Below are 12,405 nucleotides of genomic sequence, written 5' to 3' on the forward strand. Positions count from 1 at the left end.
GGTCTCTCACTCTCTCTGTCCACCCCTTTAACTTTCCCCAAGTCCTCAAACCCTGTCTATCCTACCTAGCAGAGGAAGACTCTCGTCACTGTGGAAAGAGAAATAATTCAACTCTTCTGTGGTTATATCTAGGAAGGGGGTGGGGTGTCATGTTTTATAACCAACAGGCCCATTGACCTATTTTCACTTAAGAAAAAAACAAGCAGTTTTCTTACTAGGAAACATTTTTCCTTCCTTTTAGGCCAGCAGGTTCCAAGTGCATGCAGCCAGCTTTAAAATAATTTTTTTTCACTCTTCACAAATAAAACAAGGCAATGACTCATCCTACCATGTTTTTTAAAGAATCTTCTTATCAAAAACTCTGCACACAATTTTCCTGGGACAAAGTGGATTGGTAAAGGCAGGCCCCCGTGTACTTGCTTCCTCCTAAGAGGTCACGATGAGAACCCTGCTCAGGGGAAATTAGTAAAGTCTTTGGTTTTGCTGTAAGAGTTGGGTCCTGGGGATTCAAGTTCCTGGTAGAACATTCTCTGCCTATTCCTTTTCTGTGCCTAAAGGAAGAAAACAGATGGGAGATGGTAGAGGATAGAATTTGCAGGCAATTTTCTGCTGCAAAAAAAAAAAAAGTCACCTAGGTTGTAAGCTGATTTCTGAGCCAGTTACAGCCTTGCCTCAGTTTACATACACATTTACTAGGTTAAATAAGATTTGGGTATTCACTTTGATAAATCAAAGTGTATTTGAAATTTACAATATATGAGAACCTGGTGGGTAATGCTCTTGGAAAGCAGTTTCCTCTTCTCCAGTGAACCATTGTACCTAAAATGAATCTTCGTTGCCAATTTCACGTTTTTTATGGAGTGTGCTTCACCCATAGTCATGTTGGTACCAAGCCAAGTCCTACTGAGGCTACTGGAAGCCTGTATGTGGTAAACCCACCTTGTAGCAAGAAGGATTTGGTTCTATTGTTACAGAAATACTTCCAGTCCGGGAAATAACCAATCAAGGGCAATCAAGCAAGTTGCTTGGTGTGCATACATTGAACATTTTCCTCACAGAGGCCAAGACTGACAGAGGAGCAGGAGATGCTTACTGTCACCTCATCATCACGGACACATACATGAGAGCAAGTTTTCCTTGGAGAGTCAGTCACTGATTCAGGCTCCACTCTCACCTCCAGCGAAGGCTCCTCCCGCCCCCGTGGCTATGCATCATGCTTTGCCACCTGCCTCCGGCGGTTCTTACTCCTTGCCCTGTGACTGAAACACCCTCCCTGACCCACTGTGGAAATAGTCAAGGTTTTCTCAAGGAAGCCTTCTAAGACCAGACAGCTCTGGCTTTGATCACCTGTCTGCCCACAACGGAGGCCCACTCCACCTGACACGAGCTGGGATGCCACCACACTTCAAGCAGCCCCAGCCTGGGTCACTCTGGTCTTCAGGCCCTCTCCTCAGAGTGGGGATGAGGTTCCTCTGTCCACTTTAGGGACAGATTTTGGTTGTGCTCCCCCAAGGGAAGCCATGATGGCATTCCCCAGCCCTGGATGTGGCCATGCTTCTAGCCAGGCAGCAATTCCATTGTGGTAGAAAGGGCAAGTCACATCAAAAGGAGCCTGGACCTTGAGAATCAGGAGGACCAGGTTCTCATTCCAGCTCTGACCCAAGGCTAAGAAGTCACATAACCTCCAAGACTCCCGTTCTTCATCTTATAAAAATATCCCTCTCACAGAAGCACAGGAGCATCTGGTGAGGGCTGACAGCACTGCACACGCAGGCTTGCACACTGCCTGGCACGTGACAGATGCTCAGTAAAGGTGCGTCAAATGGAAAAAGGATCCTCAGGAGTCCATACTTTCCCAGATCAGTGACCCTTCCCCTTGTGGGCTCTGACTTCAGGAACGAGCCTGGCTCACATGCTGGTCCAGCTCAGGCCAACTCCCTGCACTATCTTGATTCTTGCAGAAATTTTCTCTTGTCGGGCAGAACACACGCTTCCTGTCAGCTTTTATTTCTGTGAGGGCTTGCTGACGAGAAGGGCATTCTGTTCTTGGAATTTCTTGTTAAAATATTTCATTTAATTAAGTTTTTACAACCAGCTCTGCTTTGTGTCTGTCAGAAGGTAGGGGCCAGGGCGGCCCTCTCCTCAGCTCTCTGGGAGGCCAGGTCACAGAGACTCTGGGGAGAGCCAAGCCCAGGCCTGGGGGCTGTGTCCCTAGGTCTCCAGGCATTCCTATGCAGCTACAGGAGCTGGGATCATCAAAGGGTACATCTCCATAGCAGGCCCCACCGGAGACCTAAGTGGAAATCTCTCTCAGCCCAAGAACTGCGCTATGTCTGTACCATAAGCACAATCCAGAGAAAATATGCTATGGATAATCTTAGCCACCTCTTAGCACCCCCCAAAACTCCCGTCAAGATCCACACCTTGTCCCCTTCCTTCTCAGGACCCTCCTTGGCCCATTCTTCTGGTCTGTTGAAGCCTCTTCAGGCCCTCCTCCCTTGGGAGCCCTACCCAAGTCCCTTGGTTATAACTGATTTTCTTCTCCAGCCACACACTGCATGGAGATGGTATCTCCCAGGCCAACCTGGTGATTCACCCACCCTTGGTCCCCTACCATTGCATACGCCCGGGCCACAGTCAGAGCACCCCTCCTTCCTCCCCAGGCCCCAGCTAGGGACCTTGCTGTGGAGGCCTCAGGAGGTGAACTCAGCTGAGCATGTCCTTCCTTCTCTCCACAGAGCCCAGCTGCCACCAGACAGGAATTTGTGGTCAGGGATGTGGCAGAAGATGCTGTTCTCCTTCACTGGTGTTTTGAAAGGTTACAGACCATGTGCGCCTAACAGGCAGAACATGAGGTCACTTAGAACAGAGGGAGAGAAGGGGACCCAGGGGGGCTGGTGGGTTTGTACGGAGTATTCTCAGCAGGGATGTGGCTGCACCCAACATTCGGCATGGAGCCTTGGTAAATGTTTTTTACAAGAGACAAACCAGTGCTTCCCCATTAGTCAGTCTCCAGTATTCCATGGCAGAGCTCCCCACACCCCCTCTCCGTCCCCCTAACCACCCCCACCCCCGCCAGTGCTACTGGAAATCTACTGCTCCCAGCCCTGGTCCTAGCCTACGACCGACCCGTGACCCATGCCGTGGGGGCATGGGAGGTGGGCTGCTTCTGGGCCCTTCCCAGCCCACCACCAGGCTAAGGCTGTGCCCTGGCCTGTCACAGGGTGGCACTGGAGGCCGAGGTTCTGCCTCCATGGGCTCCTTCCCCCTAGCCGTCCGTCTCCTGACCTGGCCCATACCTGGCCTAAGGAAACCACTGTGGCCCCTCCATAATTCCAGGCTCCTTGTGGGTTGCTAAGAGCCTGGCTGCCACCTGTCAGGAATTTGCGGTCAGGGATGTGGCAGAATGCGCTCTTTTCCCACACTCATATTTTAAAAGGTTACAGACCATGTGTGCGTAACAGGCAGAACATTAGGTCACTTGTCTCACTTAGAACAATAATCCGTTTTGCTAGGGGTCAGGTTGACACAAAGAATCTGTCCAGACCAGGTCTCTGGATGGGACTTAGCCCTCCCCTCAAACTAATGAAATTTTCAACTCGTGGGTACTTGAGTTAATAAAGTGTGCCACACATCTGCTCCGGCCACTGGCAGAAGAAAGCCCTGGGGTTCAATTTTGAGATCACTGACATAATGTTTGAGTGGCCTCCCGCCGGCACCCGGTGGGACACCAAATTAAGGAAAGCCGCACAATGAATGTGTGAGAAAAAACATTAGTGTATAAACACAGAGGCCAAGGCTCCCCAAGGGGAGGGTGAGCAAGGGGAGGCCTTGGAATTACAGAGAGAGGGTCAGTGGGGGCTACCGCTGGGATTTCACGCCAATGGCCCGCAGGTAATGAGTTATTTTAAAGGAAATTGGCACCAACATGATCTTAGGTCAAAAAGATGAAAAAAAGTAAAAAGAGCAATATTTTCTATGGCTGTTGAATTAAGTGCTGAAGTATAATGTGAGCGATTCTAAACAAAATAAAAACCTGGAGGTGAGAATATAAAACAGCCCCAGGAGAGGTTACGATTCAGGCCCAGGGACCCCTGAGAATCTAGCCACTCCCGCCCCCTGTCACCACCCTGGCTGGGGCAGGACCGTCAGGTTGGATTCAGGCCTGCTCTCGGCCAGAGAGAAGGGCATCCATCGCCCACTGGGACAGGAGTGCCTCACTGGCTTTTCCAGCTGCCCACAGACAGAAAATCAAACTGAAAATCCCTTAGGATATGTGCTTCCTGATGGTGCCCCTCCCCCAGGACTCACAGACTCTGAAGAGGAAGAGGACAGAGGGCACCCCGAATTTTCTGTGGTCTTTCCTTAGGGAGAAGGGAGGGGCCTTCTTATTTTCATGGCCTAGCTCCCAGGAAATGCCATGTGCTTGCTCTGAGGTCAATGCAGGTCAGCGCTGAGACTTCCTGCTGACACTTCCCTGCATCTCCCCCATCCCACGTGGTGGGAGGGGGTGGGCGGGAAGGGGGCTGAGGGCTCCCTAAGGCCTAGGCTGCAGGTGGGGTCCTGAAGGACGATGCAGCATCACCAGGGCGGGCCAGTGTCCCTGCCTAGACACAAATCCAGAGGCTCTGCAGTCTCAGGAGAGCCTTGCCTAGGACAAGGTGAAGGCCACACTGAAGCCCTCCAGGCTTGTCTAGCCTGCTGCTCCAGGTGCTCTGCCGGGCACTAAGGTCCCAGCGGGGAGCCAGCTGGTTACTTGTCTTTAGCTTGCCTACCATGTGCTTTGGGGCCCTGTCCCATGGGGTACACAGAGAGGCCAGGGTGAACTGAGCACAGGAGATGAAGAAATAAATCTACCCTGGGGGGTGATGTTCAGCCCTCCTGACACATGAGGAAAAGGGCTCAGCAAATGTGGCCCCCAGGGCTTTGCCAACAGGACCCCCTCCCCCCCCTTTCCCAGTGACATGCCACATCTTGTCTTTCCTCTTCCTCTGGGAAGTCTTCTCTGACCCCAGATCCCCAACCTGCAAGGCCCTTCCAGTCCTCTGAACCATCAGCCCTCTCCTCTCCTTGCTGTGTGGCCAGCCTGGCTTTCACACATCTGGTCCCCCCTGTAGCCTGTGACTGGGTCCCAGGTCCTTGGCAGAGGCGGGGGGTGGGGCAGCAAAACCTTGTAGATCAACTTTGGGTCAGAATTGGTCCCAACTACAAACCTTCAAGAATGCTAGGAGCCTACCCACCAAAGGAAAGCCATGGCCCCTCTCTCAGTGAGAATTTAGCAAGTGAGAGGAGAGAGGCTGGGCGAGGTACAGCCGGTCCCCATGAGGGGCCACATCATGATTAATGATGCTCCCCAGAGGCTCTCTGAGCAACTGCACATGGCCGCCGTGGAATGCAGAGCAAGTGCCTTTCCGCGCAGCCCAGCCACACCGTGGAGCTCCAGGGCTTTCCTCTCTGCTGGGAGAAATGTCCACGCTTACAATTTCCCAGCATTCAGCCCAGATCTCCCCCAGGGGAAAGAAGAAGCTTTGTCCTTCAGTCCCAGCTTCTAACAGAGGACACAGGAAAAAAAACAGACTCCAGGGTCCAGCCACCCAGATCTCATTCCAGCTCCCTCCTGAGCCAGGGATGTGGCCTTTTGAGGTCACTGTATCTCCATTCCTCATATGTAACATGGGGATGATAATAGCACCTACTTCAGAGAGTCCGTGTGAACATGATAGATATCACTGTGTGTCAGTTGCTCAGAGTAGTGTCTGACACAATGAAATGTTGTATAAGTACGTGCTATTTTTATTATCCGATTATCTGATTTCAGAAACTTGCTACTCCTTGAGAACCATCTGAACATCTCATGGGACAGCAGCCCTTACCTACCTCGTCAATCGCCAAAAGTAGCAATAAGTTTCTGTAACGTTCAGGACCCAAGATATGGGGAGGCCTGGCCTCCCCTTAGTTTTTTCCTCTGCCACTAATTTAAAGGCAGCATCTACTCAGGCCTCATAATGAGTGGAGGTTTTGCAGGTGATGGGGCCAGTGTAGCCCTGCACAAGCCAGCCAAGCCACTGCTGCATCCAGCAGGGAAGTAGCCCAGTGACACCCTCCTCCTTTGTCTCCTCTTCACAAAGTCACTAGGAGCCTGGGTTGCAGGGATGAACAATGGGAGCAGACATCCACACATTTATTTTATATAACGAAAGGTGTGTGTGGCACCACCGTCTTGCAAGGTCCAAGGGGCAGCGTCAAAGTGAAGAAGGCCTTCCCAGCTAGAGGCCCACTAGCCTGATGCCTCAGCTGGTTCCTCAGGCTGCTACCCCCAGGGTGGCCTGAGGCCAGTCACACGTACCACTTCTGCAGACCACAACACTCCCATCTGTACAATGAAATGGTTGAACCAGATGATTTCTAAAGGCCTTTGGGTTCTGACGACTACAGAGGGGTCCCTCCTGTTACCACAACCACCATCATCATCATCATCGTCAGGAATTCATCTCTAATTACTTACTTTGTGCAAAATGGTGTTAATAGTGTTAGAACAAACCCATAGTAACATATTGTGGTTTCTATGTGGACTATAGGTGGGGAAACTGAGATTCAGAAAGACTGAATAGCTTCACTTTCACAAGCTATAAACAGCAAAGTGCGCTTAAAATCCAGGTCTACATGGTCTCCCAAACCATATCTGGTGACATATGCGATGTCATTTTCATAATAACAATGATGACACCAGTGGTATTAACAACTTCTATGTGCCAGGCACACTGTGTTGACGTTATCTCGTTTTGTCTTTACACCAACCTTACGTAAAGGTAGGTATGTATGGTCGTCCCAGTTTTCCAGGGGCATTAAGTAACTTGTCTAGAGCCAACAGTGTCTAACATGGAAATCTGATTCTGTCATTCCCTTTAATGTCCAGAACATATTTCCTTAATTACTCACCCAACTTTATTTTTGGTGTCAGCAGAACTGGTGTTCTTCCCATTAGCACAAAGAAAACTATACTGGTTATTAAAATATTGAAATACACCTGAACCAGTTGGTACATGGCCACTGGCCCAAGCTCCCCATTTGTTCCCCGCTCTGTCCCAGTCCTTGCAGCCCCTTCTAAAGGGATCCATGGGCCTCGCCTGAACTCTAGTCATGCTGTGTTACTGACAGTGTCCCTTCTGATTGGCCAGTGCCCACATCAGGCTGGGTGTCACCCCTTGGTGACAGTAACCTATGTACATGCACAGGCAGGTGGGCACATTTCTTACACTGACACCTGGCCCAATGCATTGTGCACAGGGGACATGGAAACTCAGAAATGCCTATGTTAAATTAATTAAACACAGAAGTCATCACATGGAGGTGGTTGTGATGATGCTTTAGCAGCTGACATATGCAAACCACAACCAGCCTGCGAATGCCTCAAGCTTAAGATATCAAAACCTAAGGACAACCAATCACAAGCAATGAGACTTTCCCAAACAAGGCAACTACTTCAGCTATAGCCAATCAAATAATTTCCTTACTTTGCTTCCAGGTCTTCTCTATAAAAGTCTCGGGACTAGTTCTGTCAGCGGCATGTTCACAAGCACTTCTGGTTTGGCACTGCCCAATTTGAATTGATTTTGCTCACATAAACCCTCAAAATGTTTAATATGCCTCAGTTTATCTTTTAACAGCAGGCCTCTGCCAGGTGTCTATGTACAGACACCAGGCACATGCACATGTACACACACAGATACACACATCTGCAGGAATGCACACATACACTTCTGCAGGAATGCACACATACACACACACATACACACACGAACAGATGCACCACCCCCATACATACCCCGGTTCATCCTTCTTGGTGCCTACCTGTAGCTACCAGAGATACCCTTTCCAGGCTTACTGCCAGCCTTTGCTTCTGGAATTCTCTTTCCTGCTCCATGTTGCCTTCTTTGAAATCCAGGGTAGTGCAACTTGATCTGTGGAGGCAGAGAGGGGCTCAGTGACAATGGTCAGATGACTGCTCTGACCCTTTGAGAAGGAGGGCCAAGAGCAAGTGTTTTTTCAGCCTGGCCTACAGCTCTTAGCACACACCAGTGCTCCGCTTGATAGACATAACCTCATCTACAAGAGAAGTAGCCTGGTCACAGGCAGGCAGGTGCTATTGCCAGCAGGCTTCAAGGTTCTGGTAAGTCTACACATTCAGCTTCTTGCCACAAAGAGAATGAGGAGGCTTTGGTTTCACTGGCTCCAGGTGAGCCCCAGCTTGGCATCAGCTTTGGTGAGGGTCCAGGGCATTCCCCACTTGGCCTGATGCTCTGCATGGGGTGCTCAGAGACACCCAGGGAGGATGGCCTTCCTGTAATAGTGATAGAAATCCCCACGAATGCATCACAGCACTTTCCTCTCAAATGAGCTCCTGTATAGGTAAGCCCACACTTCTTGACCTGAGCACAAATTGGAGGCTCCCTCAGCTCCCTGCCCCCCACTCCAGCCAGAGCCAACATGGTGCTGAGACAGGCCCAGGAGTGGAGAAGGGCTGTACTCGTTCATCCAGCAAACACTTAGTGAACACCTTCTATGTGCCAGCTGCTCTTTTAGAAGAGAACAGAACACACAAGTCTCTTGATTCTGTCTGGAGTAGCTCTGCCTACAAGGCTTTCCCCTTATTCCCAAGTAACACAGTGACATTTTGGTTATTGGCCTCTGTGACTTCTACTGGGGCTGCAAACTTCCCTTCTATTCTGCAAGGTATTTGAGTCTTAGAACCTCTCATATCCCTTCTGACTTAAATTTGTTTACCAGGATACCTTCCAGAGACATCTAATGTCTCATGGCCAGGATAACAACTGAGCCTTCAAGGAAAGGCCTGCAGTGTCTGAGCATGGTGGGCACAGCAGCAACTGTGGTCTCTGCTGGACAAAGTGCTCCCTCCCAGCACGGGTTCCAGGCTTGAGTTTCTCCAGGGAGTGTCTCACTTCAGTAAGATGCCCTGACACAAAAATCACACAACCTGAAGAACTTTATCCAAAGTTTGGCTCAGGGTCCTCTCTCATGGGGAAGTGCTCTTTTAGCGGCCCATGTGCTGTCTCTGTTTCATTCTGTATGAGTGGCCCCTGAGAACTTCAGAGGTGACCCTGATGAAGGCACAGGCCCTGACTGCCAAGACCAACAGGGCTGTTTGGGGAGCCTTCCAGGCGAATTTCTATTCTCCAGTTGTTCACTAGAGGTGCCACCCCTGGACCAAGCCACTCTCAATGGGGGCCACCCACCTGCCTGTAGCCTGAAAGAGCCCTGTGCCCTCCCTGTGTGCCACTGTCATGTCCCATGGCATCCTCACACGCAGGGCAGGAGCAGGCACAGAGTAATGGCCTCATAAACCTACTGATTGTATTTGTCTCCAGCAGAATCAGCTCAACAAAGGCAAGATCTGTCTCAGACCCTTTCCTTTCCTGAACCCTCATGTGTTCTTCCCCCCACCACCCATCACCTGTATACTTGTGCCTGCTTTCTCCAGGTGGACATCAGCTGAAGGAGTCAAGGCAGGGAGCCAGTTTTCTGGATAGCTCCTGCCTCCAGGGAGCTGGATTGAGTCATCCCCACCACTCACCTCCACTTCCCCATGCAGCTGCAAGCCACTCTGAGCAGAGAAAGCAGCATCTGCACACCGGCTGTCCCTAGCCCAAGGAGACAGATATTCTATATGCAGCCCTGAGGTCCAGGCTAAGGCCCACTGTTGGCTCCAAACCAAATTTCCAAATCGAGTTAAAGCTCAAAATGGGCCAAAAATGCTCAGCCCAAGAGAGGGATTTACAGAGCATTGCCCAATCCATGGGTGTTAAGCTGACAGCGCCTTCCTCACTGGATGGAGGACCAGTATGGAGCAGACCCTAGAGCTACTCTCAGACCCCCAAGTCCTCTCTAGGATAGGGAGAGTCTGCCCTAGCCTCACCACCCAACTCTGCAGTTCTCAGGGGCTCTCCATGTGCTGGACCACAGTCACTGTCCCTGACAGCCAGCTGGACACGAGGGAGTCTCAAGAATGGCCAGTGGGAGAAAACTCTGCTACAAAGCCTGCTGAGCAGAATTAATTTTTTGCTCTCTCCCCCATTCCTGCACTTGGAGTAGCACAAGGAGGAGAAAACAAGCACAAAATGTTGCTTTGACTCGCCTATAATTTCCCCAATTACCTTGCATCCCTGGAAAACACACTTAGAAAAATTCAGCAGCACCCCCCTCAGTAACATTAAGAATTTGCACAACATAAAGCATTGACATGACTGCACTGAGGCCTGAACTACATACCCTGTGATCTCAATATCCAGAACAAGGTGATCATTTGGCTAGTGTTCTCTAGTGAGTGACAAGAGCCATATTGTTTCTGGTTTGTTTGGGGTTTTGTTTGTTTGTTACTTAAGTCCCCTTACCATGTTTTGTTCATGCCACACCAAGAAAAGCCCCAGATGTTCAGACCAGCTGAGAAGAACGGCATCCTGGGCCAGTGAGAACTCAGTGGTTCACAGGAAATCTGCAGAACTAAACATAAACCTGGGCTGAGGGCCCCATGCCACACAATCTGCTAAGGTGAGTAAGCATTGCTTCCTTTCTCTTCCCAAGGCTATTGGTGCTGGTTGTTACTGTGGTCTTGGCTCTCTCTCTCTCAGGTTCTTCCTGCTTCTAGCTCTTTATTCAGCTGTCTTCCAATGCCTGGGCAATAACTTTTGTGGGGATGAAAAAGCCATGGCACCATCTAATTTATCAAATGTCCAGGGGGCCTAAGAAAAATACTCATCTCCATCTGGCAGATAGAGGGGTATCAGGAAATATGGAACTGGGGTATGGGCAGGAATTTTCTTTCAGGTCATAGTTCTGCCCCCAGAATCCCATGAGATCTTAAGAAAGTCTCCTTCTCCTTCTAGTCTTCAGTGTCCTTAGTCTCTTTGGAGGGAGGCCAAAGGACAGAAAAACTCTGAGGGACCCAGAGAGCTGCCCGGTTGGAAGAAGATGCCGAGGTAAATGGAGCCCACCTATTGACTAATTGGTGAGGCTGTTGTCCTGGCTAAGGGGCGAAGCTAGAACCCTTCTCCTCAGCCCTTGGAATCACGCAAGTAGCCAGGTTCCCTAGACCCACATGGAGGTTACAGGGAAATACAAGGTAGGAGAGCCCAGGCAGGAGCCCTTTCTTCCAACTCTGGGGCTCATGGCAGACATCCTAAGTCACCGCATGTAGCAAACTGCCCAGGACAGCAAGCCAAGCTACACCTAGGCTTTTCTCTCACCCTGCAATTTGCACCCCTCCGTGAGGGAAGTTGGCTAGCACGGCCCAGCCCTGCCTACTCAGTGCAGGCTTCTACAGGACAGAGGTCCAGCCAACCAGCCCTGAGGCAGCTGGCATGTTCTATGACTTTGTCTGAGCCATCTGAAATTTTAGGGTCATAAAGACTAAATCATCATAACTCTCTGAGAGTGAGAATGGGTGATAATCTCCACATCCTGGGATTCTCAGCATATTCCTTGAGTTGCTAGTCACTTATTGTCACTAGTCCCTGATTATCCTATGCTGTCAATGTTTCAATGACAACCACATTGTCCTCCCTGCCTTCCTTCCACCCTGGGAAACAAGGCTGGAGATGTGTTTGAGAATCAAGCAATGGGAAATTGGGCTCCAGAGAGACAGGTGGAAGGCAAGTGGGGAGCAGAGGATTGCTCACCCACACGAGGCTAGGAAACAAACTAAGCCAACACCTTCCAAATCCTCCCTTTGGTCCCTTTGACTCAACTGAAGTCCCAACCATGAGGATTCCAGAATGTGCCTCACAGGCATCCCAAGACCCAGGTCCTTATTAAACATTACCATACTCATTTGGGCACAATCAGAAGTTTTAATCATCTTCCTTATGGGCAATATCCCCTTATGGGGATAGATCATTTCCAGATGTGATCCAACATACAAAAAAAAAAAAAAAAAAAGCACACTCATTGATTAACAAATAATTTCTAGATGGTGAATACACGTGACTAGCAATTCCCAGTTGCAAGTTCCATCAAATTTTGTTTGAGTGGTAGAGAAAGCCAGGTGTACCCCCAGAGAAGTCTATATCTTTTCAGTTGAGTCTATCTCTTTCCCAGGCTGGCTCCAGGTACATCTGTTTCTGACCAGATCAAAGAGACGCTGGAGAAAGAGCTCTGGCCTTTACCAGATCCCCTCTCCCACTTTTATTGATGACTTCCCACAGCCGCCATGTTTCAAGGCAAGGGCAAGAGTAAATGATACATGGAGGAGGAGTTCAGAGCTGCCAATCAAAAGAAAGCTGTCAGTCCATGCTGTACAACAAGTTGCCTATGTGAGCTTCAGGAAGACACTTCAACTTGTCTGTTGTGTTTATTCTTCATTCAGCTATTTGATTTACAAACATTTTTCAA

The 12,405-nt window shown here is 49.8% G+C and overlaps 1 protein-coding gene across 2 annotated transcripts in view; it reads right to left on the minus strand.

The window, feature by feature from the left end:
* Positions 1 to 473: 473 nt before the first annotated feature.
* The window catches only part of LOC122216577, a 126,285-nt gene continuing 114,353 nt past the window's right edge, over positions 474 to 12,405 (minus strand). For both annotated transcript variants that reach the window (XM_042933589.1, XM_042933587.1), the window contains 2 exons: positions 7,852 to 7,961; positions 474 to 551 (listed from right to left, as the gene is read on the minus strand). In XM_042933589.1, the coding sequence (XP_042789523.1) occupies positions 7,882 to 7,961 (80 nt within the window). In that variant the 3' untranslated portion in view covers positions 474 to 551; positions 7,852 to 7,881. The remainder of the gene's footprint in view (positions 552 to 7,851; positions 7,962 to 12,405) is intronic.

Source organism: Panthera leo, chromosome A3 (assembly GCF_018350215.1).
Source record: "Panthera leo isolate Ple1 chromosome A3, P.leo_Ple1_pat1.1, whole genome shotgun sequence".
Classification (NCBI taxonomy): domain Eukaryota; kingdom Metazoa; phylum Chordata; class Mammalia; order Carnivora; family Felidae; genus Panthera; species Panthera leo.